We start from the raw sequence: 12308 nt of genomic DNA, 5'->3' as shown, positions 1-12308 counted from the left end.
TTTTGTTTCCCTCCAAAGATGGGGTGGCAGCACTTTCCTCCCCCAGCTCTTCAGTGAAGCTCATCAGGAAGGAGCAAGTCAATATTCTGCAGAACCAAACTGAAACCAGAGGAAGACCGGAGTTCTGCGAAACAGACATCTGTCTCAGTCCTAGTGTGTGTGTGTGTGGGTGTGTGTGGTAACCAGATGTACCAGGCAGAAGTCACGTTGAGGGCGTGTGGAGTCAGTATAGGCGCCGCCTTTGACAATCAATCCTTCATTTTAGACGCCTGGTCGGAGCAAAGCGACAGCCAAATAATTAGCAGACTTAAGGAGGCGCTAACGTAGACGGGCTGAGAGGAGAGAGTCAGGCGAGGGCTTTTTCATTACGATCACCTTCCACACACTGAAGGATTAAATCACAGAAATTAGAGAAGGGGTTGAATGGGTGGGAAAAAAAGCTGAAAAATACCCAAACAAAAGCTATTTTGCCCGGCAGATGGGCTCCTCCATCTAAAAGCGACGCGAAAACATTTCTTTTTTTTGTGTTCCCAGTAATGACAGAGTCGACTCTTGGTGCAGTTCCCCTCTTCATTTCAGAACTCATGACTATTCAACCAGTTCAGTCGGGAAAACACACTTCACAATACTATTTTTACTGGGGTAAAAGTGCTGAAAAGTATCAAATTTCAACCTCAGAAAATTAGAGGGGGACCTGTCAACTATAAAGAAGGATGGAAAGCAATTGCTTATCTTCTGCAATAACATCTGTTAACCTCTATTTTCGGCACATTTTTCTCACTGCTTGCATGCTTTTTGGTAAAGGTGAGGTCGTCTTTTTCTCCGATCTGATCTTAAAGCCTCATAAAAAGGTGAGTTTCTCTCACTTCTCGCTGATAAGATTTGAGTCACACGTAGCTCTTTTTTTCCTGTTGATTTGAATACATTACAAAGCCATGGCAACCTGAGCATTTATTGCTAATCAAGATGTATCAGGAGCAACGCGTCGGTCTCTCCCAAACATCCAACACTGGAATTATTCGTCCTGATAAACAAACGTATCTAATAGCCAAAGCACAATCTTGCAAATGTGATTTTGGGGATAAACTCAATTAGTTTGATTGTTTTTCTAGAAAATACCCTTCACATCTTGTTTGCTGTTCGTCTCCGGTCGAACTGATGCTTTTAAATCAAACCGGATTTATTGGCTGGCAGGAAACATTACCTTCATGAGACCCGTGGAGAAATAAAGCCTTTCTTTCCTCCAGAACCTTCTGCTTGCAGGTTGTCTATTATTAAAAAAAGAAACATGTTTTTCTTCCATATGGAAGACCTTTTATGGGTCGCTTTGTTTCTAGATGATGAGTGCATCACTTGGTAGCACATAGCCATTAGTGTAAACCTGCTGGCCCTGCTCTGTCCTCACCTGGTCAACGCTCATTTTTCCCTTCTCACTGCCCATGAAATCCGCCCATGGTGTCATCTGATTGCCTCGGTGTGCATTTCACACACAATACATTCTGATAGGACCGCATCAAGTGACCAGGGTTCTCGGAAACTCGTCTGGCTTTGAAAGGCTTTCGCTGGTGACGCACGAAGCCAGAGGAAAAGCTCCAGCTCATTTCTGCTGCACACGTATTCCATATACCATAATCCTCTGTTCACTCGGTGGTCAGTGGAATTAGAAGATGTTTCTAGGGCTTTATGCTCCAATAGCTGTAGCACGAGTCTGAAAGTGACTGTTACTTTGGTTAGAAGATTGGAAGCTAATTCAAAACCATGCACTCAGTGAGAGAGACCACTGTGGTGCTCGGTCCCACCACACCAGCTATAAACACCAGGACATCGCATTTATTATCTGACAAAATAACTGTCGAGGGGTTGGGCGAGACAGAGCTTTAGAATTGTCGGACACATGCCAGCCCTGTATGTGGTACTGTTTCACTCTTTTTCACAAACAATTCATCAAACATAAATTGTCAAATCTCCGGGTTCTGTCAGTTTTATTTTTGGGGTTAAATTGTGGGTGTGAGAGACGGTGAGTGAGAATGAGACGTTTGTTTTTTGGCGGACAGAGTGAAGGTGTGCACTCGCTGTTAGCCGGCCGTCCATAACTTTCGTAGTACTACCCTGCTCATAAAGCTGAAAAATCCAGCTGAAATGTTCACTTATGACACAAATAAATCGAAGCCACGTGTATAATTGTAGGCGTGAAAAGATTTAGTTGGGTCTGGCAAAAGGCTGAGGTAGTCACCAGTTATGGCACCATAAAGTGGAGTCAATATAAGCACCTCTGTAAACATTTTATTAGAATTGGTCTCCTCCTGCAATGAGCTGCGATGACCTTCACTCCATGGGTAGAGGGTGTTTCACTGTACCACAATACCACGGTGACTCTTAGGTGCGTGTGTGTGAGAATGATGCAGATAGTCCCACAGTACCAACTGTTGTTTGGACGGAGAGACGTGAAGAAGAACCTTTGCTTCTCTGGCGACCAAACATGAAGCAAAGTCGACATGTGTGTTGACCTCACCTGCGGTTCTTATCCTCCATCTGCAGCATGTAGATGATGTCATCAGCGAGCAGGGTCCGCGTGCTGTTGGCATTCTCGCCCCACTTTAACTTGAGGCTCTGAGGGCCAGCAGAGGAGCATTCCAGCTGGGGCGGCGATGGAGGAAGGGGGCGTGTCCGCGCCACCAGAGGTGGACTCGAGGGGCTGCAGCCAATGGCGTTCACCGCCTGGATCTGTATGCTACAAGACAGAGGAAAAGAACATTTGACTTTTTAAAAAGAGCTGATCATCCTTAGTTAGAAAACTGCTGAATTGTTGCCAAATATACAACTCTAAATAATTGTCTTTGAAATAGGCTTCATCTGAAAAACACAAACAGTGGGCTGCATTAGACAAATAAATAATATATTCTGTATAACAGACGTGTCAAACTCAATTTTACAGACTCATCTCCTCGCCTGTCTTTCTTTTTCTTTAAACTGCATCAGTTTTTGGAATTTTCCAGCTTAACATTTACCAAGCCACATAAATTAGTTTTGAATTTGATTTAACTATATGCATCTACATCTTTTTCAGGCCACAAAGACGACTCGGCTGGCCAGAGTTGGCCCTGTGGCCTTGAGTTTGCCACACGCGCCCGTAGAGTAGTTCGCTCCTTTGATGACAAGTTTCTAAGGATCCACAACAGAGTCCGAAACACCACTTTAACATCGCCTACACATGTTTTAGGGTAAGAGAAAAAACATACAGTAGAATTTCTCGATATAGCATCACATTTGAGGTAGAAATGAGGGTTGAACAAACATGAAATGAGTTAAAATCAAAAAAGTTAAATCAATTTTTTAAAGTCACATGATTGTACTTCAAAAACCAGATATGTCTACTAAGAGAAACAAATGATAAATAGCTTTTGCACAGTTTATGATTTAGATTTCATAATTTAATGTGGGATGAGACGGTTATACAGCTTTCATCCTCTGTCTAATTTTAGAACTGCAGGTAAAACAGTCAACTTGTTTTAACTGCATTATGTCACTATAATAGTGACTGGCATTAACACCATGATGAGCAGATGACCTGGCGTCTACAGAAGACAGGTAAGTGACCGACTCTGGAGTCGAGAAAAAGATGCAGCAAAACACTCCTGGAACAGAACAAGAGATTTACCACTGCAATAATAAAAGAAAATGTAAATAACAGGCCCATGGTTCATGATAATAACACTGCAATATGCTCTCAGGAAACACAAGCACGGTGTTCTGCCTCGGCGTCAGCCATTATGCAAGAGAGCAGAGTGACATTGGGACAAAAACAACTGGCGAGGGAAAACAGTGATGTGTAATCACTCGACCTCCTCTTCCACAAACCCCCCTCACCTGAACACAAACATGCGCTCCTGACATCGCAGACACACAACAAGCATCACATCCTCTGGAAACTGTTGACTTTTCTTTTGTTTACTGTTGCACCCTTTTTTTAATGGAGAATGAATGAATGAATCAGGGACGATGAATGTAAAGACAAATAGATTGAAATAAAGAAACCTGATTTTAAAAATACAATGGATTATATTTGACATCATTGATATAACAAAATAATTTGGTTTCTTTAGTCCACACAAGCTTGAGGAATTCTTGTCATGAGAGTGTGCCGTGTGTGTGATGTTCTCATGTGTTGCTCAGGTCTTTGTGAGTCATTCTCATGCTCGTGTGCTAACAGGCGTTTGCATTTGTCTCTTTATAAAAAAGAACATGAGACTGATTTTCTTTATTCGATCACATAAAAAGATGAGCATCCGCATGGTCTTTCTTCCAGAATCGTTCACTGAAATGACTAACACTGATGAGTGCAGCGCTGCGAGTGTTTGCGCATGCATTTCAAGTCAAATAAATCCAGAACAAAAAACAGAGTAACCTACCTGTATTCGGTGTCCGGCTGCAGGTCTGTGATCAGGTGACTTGTCCCCGACTCCACCGTGACGGTTCGGCCGTCCACGCTGATGACGTACGACGAGATCTCGGCCCCGTTGCAATTGGGCTCTTCCCATCTCAGGTGGAGACAAGTGGACCGAGAATGACCCGACTCTGAGGAGGCTGGAAGGTCCAACACGCTGACCGTGTTGACCTGGTCTGGATTCGTGGCGGGGGTCCTGAAACTGACCTGCTCGCTGTAAGCACCTGCACCTGCCTGATTGACAGCCTGTGGGACGGGTGAGGAGAAAGAAGGTGAAATTAGGATGAGGAACATGACCAAGGAGACGACGGGAAGATGAATGGAAATGTCAACTGTCTGAAGGAGAACGTATAATGGAAGTAAAATCCAGATCAAAATGAAGAATTCTAATGGAACAAGTCCATTAAGCCAAAGCTGTCTATGAAAGCCCTTGAAACACGATGACTCAGCGAGAGCAGAGCAAAACATTTTGTTACAGATTTTAACTCAAAACGTGCACTGTGAAGCACGTGTGCAGGGAAGGCTTTTCAGAAAAAAGATTTGTTCCCCTACTGATTCCAAAGGATTTCATTCAACCTAATGAACCGATGTCATCTTTAATGACTCCAAATAAGAAGGACATAAAAGCTTAAAATTCATTTTGTGTGACTTCGCTGGTGCTGACCCAAGGGTGCATACATTAGAGAGGAAACACAGTTTGTACTTCAGCTGCTGTTGCTGCCAATACTGACCTGTAGTCTGCAGCAGTAACTCGTGGCAGGCGTCAGGTCAGAGAGTTCACACTGTGTGGCTGAGCCGCAGTAGATGAGCTCCATGGGTTCGTCTTCCCGGGCCCACTCCAGGCGATATTCAGAGATGTCTGTACCCGACCCCTCAGGACTCTGACGTTCACACAAGACACACAGGAAATTGAAGCAAAATTAAGTATCACGGTTGCAGCAGAAAATGGCTTACAAACCAGGAACACCATCATCTTTGACTGACTGCAATGTCCGGAGAGATTTGCCAGGGCAGGTGAAATAACATGACGAGCAATTTGACTTTCATCTTTTACCCTTAAACACAGAGAAGGTACTGTACTTCCCTGCACCTTGGCAAAGATAGACGGTGGAAGTAAGGCCAAGAAGACGATATGGTTGAATATGCCTTATATTTTATATACTGTATAAAAATAATATACAGTCACTTGAATTACACCGAGTCCCCATGTTCATTATTGACAGTGTATTTCTGTTCTTTACAAAGTACACATTTAGCATGTGTCTCACCTCCCAGTTGAGTGTCAGACAGGTGTTACTAGTGAGAGTGATGACTGGCGCCGCACACTGGCCCGGAGGACCCGCTGCAGTTGTGACTTCCGTTGGTTCAGAGTATGCACCGAACTGAAATGAAGCATCAAAGGCAAAAACACAACGTGACTCCACTTTTGTGGGCTTTTGTCAAGTGAAAGTTGCATTCAAGTTGTTAAAGTAAAGGGGAAAATGAAGTTAGAATTGCGAACAAATTTGCACAGCAACTCTAGCCCAGCGGAGATCTCCACACCAAAAGGGAGAATTGACGCCTCAGCACCTTTTTTTTTCATTTTACTCTTGAGCTCTGTTGAAAAGCAAAGGTGTGTGTCAGGTCTTTAAGAGGCTGACCTGACTGCACTGCGTGGCAGCTGCAACACCGATGATCAGGGTAGGCGGCTGACTCATTGACATTTTTCACTCACTGTTCATTAACAATTAGAATGTTGAACAAAGTGGGTGAGAAAAGGAAGTACAGGTCTGAAGAAGAGGAAAACAACCAGGACGTGAAGAGCACAGGTGAGAGAAGAAGGCAATGAAGATCAGTGAAGGAGGATGAGACAAAGTTGCTGTGTGTCTGCTCACCCCTGCCTCATTAGCAGCTCGCAGTCTGAAGCTATAGGTGGCACCAGGCAGTAAACTACCCACGGTGCACTGCAGCTCCGACCCATGATAAACTTCAGCTGGCTTGGCATCTCCCTCGCTCATCTCCAGGCTGAACACACACTCCTCACACACTCCCTCTCTGACAGGGGAGTCTTCGGACACAAGAAGGAAGAGAAAAAAAATCAGACATCGGTTCAATCTCCATAATAATAGTAACAACAGATTTAAATGTGATCCGGACTCGAGGTTACCAAGAGCACAGAAGCAAGTGGAAAAGTGGGTCTGCATGTCGATGAACTTGTGGTTACTCACCCCACTCCAACTGCACTTCCTTGTGCTTGGCTTTCCCGACAACCCTTGCCGGACAGCAGGGTCCTGGTGGGACACTCAGCGTGCGCACTGGAACGCTAACGGTGCACTGCAGGGGAGACGGACAACACGTGTTGTGAACTTCATCCAAGCAAACCTGGAGTGTGGGCTGCTCACCTGACTGTGTCCTCCTGTGGTGATGCTACAGACGCGAAGGCGGTACGATGTCCCAGGTGTCAGACGGTCACACACACATTCTGTTGCTGGACCGCTGTAGGCTACATCCCACTGGCTCGCTGCACACACACATAACAAACACATACAATCTGAGTTTTTATTCTAATGCAGTCACATGTCAGAGAGGAACTTGTAAGAATCTGTAGGCTCCTTACCTTCAGAGCATCCATCGGAGACTTCCAGCAAATATGTGAGCGCCTCTGAGCCCCCATTGTCCTGGGGAGGATCTGCAGCGGGAGAGTTTGGATTTAGAAAAACATAACATACATGGACTGATGAAACTGAACTCTGACGATAGCGTGGAAATATTGTGAATGGAAACAAGTGGACATGTAGCAAGGGCAAACGGGAGCAGCAGGTTTCTGCACTTCAGCTGGCTGGAATTCAGATCATTAAAAGCTGTCAACTCTGATGTATGTGACACTTCATTCACCAATCACTTATCAATATTTGTGACGTTACCCGCCAAAAAGTAAACACCAGATGGCATTTTCACTCTGCGGAGAAGTCAGACACTCTTCCTGGTGCCAGACATGAAATCACAAGCGAGCGCCGTGGTTGACTGAAAATTGACTCCACTGAGGCGCAAGCCACTCTGTTGATGTGAGAAACTGTCTGCATTTCATATTCATCTATGAGATTTATATTTTTTTGCGTTCGTGAAGAGACTTTAGAAGGCATGCTAGTGAACAGGGTCAGAACCAGGTGGGGTCCATGAGCCGGGTGAGGCAGAGGAACTGCAGAACATGGTGGACTCACCCCATGTGACGGTAAAACTGTGAGGCGTCGACGCTGTGACACGTGGGGTAGACGGAGGGCCGGGTTTATCTGGATTGGTGGTGCACACCAGTACTTCACTAGGACTGCTCTTTCCCTCCATGTTAGAGGCAATCAGCTGCAGACAGACAATGGATTATTGAGCAGAGAAATAAAAGCACTGCACGGAGACTTGGCTAAGAATTAGACGTAAAAAGACGTAGCGGAAGAAAAGAGGAGTCAGGAATTGGGGCAGAATGTGCACCTTCGTCTGCTTCACCATGATGACCGCACTTCCAATAATACGGATCAGTGTTGTTCCAACACGCTGACAATGGAACACATCCCCAGCGTCTTTGTCAACAGCTAGCGTGCTTGTGCGCCAAAGCGCTCGGCACTGCTCTCAAAAGAGCGAGCGCACACACGCGAGTTTTCAATGATTGCTCTATAATGTCACGCCCGCATTACACACAACACAATTACGCAGTTCTGCTGTTCGTACATTTGATTTCTCAATGTCCCCGTGCGAGCGGCTCGCCGCTAACACAGCGGAATAGAGAGCACCGCTGCAGGCCTTGCCTACGTGTCCATCAACTGAATTACTGGACATTTTGTAAAAGACTGCGCAGAGAGACGCTTGGTTAACAGATAACATACTTCAGAGAGCAGGATACCGGGTGAAGTCACCACGCAACCTTCAGATACTCGGTAGGAACATGATGACTTTCATCTTTTGCAGCTCACACTTCCTCTCTTCCTGCATCCCTTTATAAAAACCGTGAACCTCTGTGGTTGTCCTCTGTGTCTTTTCTGGCGTGGCCATCTCCAAAAATTCTCTCCTCGCCAAACATCTGTTCTCCCAAACCTCCTGCCCAGACCTCTCCACAAGTCCCTCTGATGGTTTCTAATCTTGTCCTTCCGAGTCATTCCCAATGAAAGCCTGAGCATCTTCAACTCTGACTCTTCAAACTCTGCTTGCTGTCTTTGTGTTACAGCCCGTGCTTCGGGTCCTGCAGAGCTTCCTTTTCACTCGAGTTGCTACTCTCCAATGACACCTGAGAGTCATCTCCACCCTGTCTTCACTCTCCTCTGCACCTCTTGCATCCACTGAGCTTCAGCTTTCCTCTCTGCAGATTCTCTTCCACCCATTTCTTCAGTATCAAACACTGGCCTCCCTAAACTCATCATTTAAGGTCTATTCGTCAAATGAAATCAACTCAAGTACCAAAAAACACTTTTATTCTATTCCACATATGCATGACCGAATCAGTCATCTAATGAGCAACACCGCTGAGCGAAACTGACGCCACAGATTAGCTTTGATTACCGGTGTGAGCCCCCTGCTGGAAACAATTTCCTGTCCACGACTGAAATGAAGCCGCATTCAAGCCCAGAGTTTAAAAAAAAAAAACGCTCACAAGCCTTTCAAAAACGGCAAACTGGGTCTCGGTGCCATGTCAGGAGTGGCACAGACCTTGGACTGAGAGAGTGAGGTGACCTTATGATGGAGGCAACAATGCTGGTGTAGCACTACCTCAGAGATGAACTATCAATTCAAAGAGCTGCACTGGAAAACAAGGCTGACAAATGAACTCTGTGTGATCTCCGCACCACATAAGAATCTCCTTCAAAATTAAATCTTAAATTAAATGGGGGAAAAAAGAGACTCAACTAGAGAGACCTGGTTAATTCATTTAGTTTACATTTGTTATGTCACATTCACTTAGCATGTGTTTTGTAAATGCCAATCAGAAACCAGCATCTAAAAAAAAAAAAAAAAGCAAATTGAATACACAAACTACAAAACTACACAATACACTACTATTAATAAAGTGACATCTCAGGGTAAAAAAAGTTTGTTTTTTCATGTTATGTGTACAGGGAAGTACTCTTGTTTTTAAAACTGGAGAATGCATCTGAGGAACAACAATGGTGAGTTAAACTGGAAGTGGACCTGGTTCTCCAGTCTGTTGGCTCATGAATTTAAACACATTATTTTAATGTTTTTCATCGATGGTGACACTAAATAAATGGTTTACTGAGAACAACGATGTCAGGATTTCTGATTCTTGGACATTGTTCATTTACAAGCTTTGCAAACAGAAATACCTGTCCCGAAAACCAGTTTAATTGAAAGGGAAACTTTCATATTCTTCATTCTCAGAATGTGGCTCATTAAAATCACAACAAATCTCCAGGGAAATTAATGCAGACACGTCTGGTAGGATCCTGAAAAACGTGAGCGCTCACTCACCCTGAATTTATACTGCGTGCTCCTCTTCAGGCCTTGTACAGTACAGGTCAAGTTTTCTCCAGTGTACTTTGGATGAAAATCATTTCCCTGTGGAGCAGAGTACGATCATTCTTGTACCTTTATTCTTCCACATCTCACATATCAATACCTCCACATGGGACATTCACACAGTGTTCCATTTCAGGCTGCTTCCTCTTAATTTTAAGTGAAACCATAACGGAGCATCACAGATGACACACCAATGAATGAATACGTAATAGTCGGCTAAAACCATAAATAAACTTGACTGTTATAAATTTATAATCTCAAAGGAATCGAGGAAATAACTTTTGTGTTGAGTGCGTCAACCTCAAGTGTCGTCGTTCACAGGTGTGCGTGTGTGTGTGCGGTGCTTACGCTGTTGTCTTCTTGGATCTCGAGTGTGTATTTCAGCTGCTCCTCACTGGAACTGCCTTCAGGACGACCCCACTCCAGGGTCACCCAGGAAACCCCGGCCCTGACCAGCCGTGGTGCCAGTGGGAGGGCGGGCAGAGTACCCATGGTGTAGAACACCACCTCTGTACTAAAGCCGCTGCAACACAGATGACATTGCACAACTTTACTGAGAAAAGCAGACAGAAATCTGCTGGAAGAATTAATTAAATTGGGTGACCTTTCATAACACATCAAAAACACAATCATCACTTAGAGAGGATTTGGATTTTAAGTGTGTATTCAGCAACTTCCCTTGAGAAAGAAGCATTTCCTGCATAACAGCATGTGACCTAATACATGACCTGTAGAATTTAGATGACTCACTTGTAAATGAAAAGAGTTTTATTTCAACATACATGCTCACTGAAACAAGTTCGACGTGAAACAAAGCTTCCAGGTGAACATTTGCTCCTGTAATGTCTGAATAATGCAGCCTGGAGGTCAGGCTTCCTCACTGCCTGCATCAACACCTCCACTCATCCTGTCACTCTGGCGACTGCAGATGAGGTGTGTTGTAATGGAATGAATGGGAGGAAAGCAGAGCAACAAGGTGTAAACGAGACAGAGGAAGAGCATTTCTGCAAATGTGTGCTGATGTATGTCTGCAAGCCAAGGTCCCCTCGCTGAAATGACGCAGGCGTATTGATGCCGTTACACCCAGACATGAGAGGAATAGGAAATGAAGCCATTTTGATGGGAAGTACACTCCTGGTGTCATTTTTAGAATCCTCACCTTGTGCCTATGTCGTTGTGCGCAGCCACTCTGAAGGTGTAACCGCAGGCGGGAAACATTCGGGTCAGCTTACAGTGTCGCTGGCTACCAAAGTAACATTCTCTGAAGACGCTGTTCTTCTTTCCCTGCGGACAAGAGGAACAGTTTAAGACACCACACATCAGAAGAGCCTGCTGGTCTTGGGTCGTGCAGAAGGTTTGACCAGATGTTCTGAGAATGGAAGCGGCACAAACTCACTCATTTGTTGAGATTTAAATGCTTCTGGAAGAACAGTAAACACATGACAGACTTCTTATCCTGATACAAAACATTATTATTCTCTTATTCTTATAAGCGTCTGGTCAAAGAGGCTAGCAGAATACAGTCACTGGAAAGAAAAGATGGAGGTGAAGTCAGAGCACAACTGTTCATCTGTAGAGGAGGATGTGAGGTGTTGCATAGGGTTGAGGCTTCCAGGAAAGCAGGTCTGAACAAAGGGTCACACTCAGAAGGCATGAAACATCTCCAGGCAGGTGGAAGGGCGACGTGCAGCCCAGTCATGTCTTCAGACAAGTGGAGCTGGTAAAAGATACTTTCTTCTCTGCACATTCATTCTGAGCAAAGGGTTGAGTGCACTAATGGGGCACTGAGGTGGGAAATTTGGCTTCAGTGCATTATTAAAGTGGGGATCAGACAAAAGCTTGGAGAAGAAAATGACCAGTGATGGACACGTCGAGGCGGACTCACCTCATCCCACTCCAGCAGGTAATTTGTGATTTTGGATCCGTTGTCGACTGGAGGCTGCGAACGAGAAACACACTTCATTTCTCCGGGATGAAAGAGGATTTGACAAAGACTGAAAATATTATGAGACACATGGAAGATAATCCAGCCTGAGGAGCCATGAGGAGGAGGAGGAGGAGCAGGATCATCAGAATCAAAGCATGGAGGTGTGCTGTCACACAGGCTGGTTTGATAGCCAGACTGGGCTTGGGCTTTACCTTCCACTGAAGGGCGAGCGTGCTTTTGGTGCGGTGGGACAGCTTGGGCGGTAACGGCACGTCCGGGACGCTGCAGTGTGTGGTGAAGGAGCCTGCTTCCGAACATGAGCCTCGCACTGAGTTGTAGATGGCAGAGACCCTGGACAACAACACAAGTTACCAACTATTTGACTTTTATAGTGCTACAGAATTTTGAAATAAATTCACAAAAATCAAATAATTTAAA

The 12308-nt window shown here is 44.8% G+C and overlaps 1 protein-coding gene across 1 annotated transcript in view; it reads right to left on the bottom strand.

Annotated features, from left to right (window-relative positions):
* Positions 1 to 12308, bottom strand: part of fndc3ba (fibronectin type III domain containing 3Ba) — a 65128-nt gene that overhangs the window by 3535 nt on the left and 49285 nt on the right. Inside the window, exons 11-24 of the mRNA XM_053844382.1 lie at positions 12083 to 12221; positions 11829 to 11882; positions 11103 to 11227; positions 10292 to 10466; positions 9896 to 9982; positions 7645 to 7780; positions 7041 to 7112; positions 6826 to 6944; positions 6652 to 6757; positions 6319 to 6491; positions 5713 to 5826; positions 5176 to 5325; positions 4410 to 4690; positions 2513 to 2731 (exon numbers count right to left, since the gene is read on the bottom strand). Coding sequence (XP_053700357.1) covers positions 2513 to 2731; positions 4410 to 4690; positions 5176 to 5325; positions 5713 to 5826; positions 6319 to 6491; positions 6652 to 6757; positions 6826 to 6944; positions 7041 to 7112; positions 7645 to 7780; positions 9896 to 9982; positions 10292 to 10466; positions 11103 to 11227; positions 11829 to 11882; positions 12083 to 12221 — 1950 coding nt within the window. The remainder of the gene's footprint in view (positions 1 to 2512; positions 2732 to 4409; positions 4691 to 5175; positions 5326 to 5712; positions 5827 to 6318; positions 6492 to 6651; positions 6758 to 6825; positions 6945 to 7040; positions 7113 to 7644; positions 7781 to 9895; positions 9983 to 10291; positions 10467 to 11102; positions 11228 to 11828; positions 11883 to 12082; positions 12222 to 12308) is intronic.

This window comes from Synchiropus splendidus, chromosome 16, assembly GCF_027744825.2.
Source record: "Synchiropus splendidus isolate RoL2022-P1 chromosome 16, RoL_Sspl_1.0, whole genome shotgun sequence".
In the NCBI taxonomy this organism is placed as follows: Eukaryota; Metazoa; Chordata; class Actinopteri; order Syngnathiformes; family Callionymidae; genus Synchiropus; species Synchiropus splendidus.
This window is presented reverse-complemented; position numbering and strand designations above follow the sequence as displayed.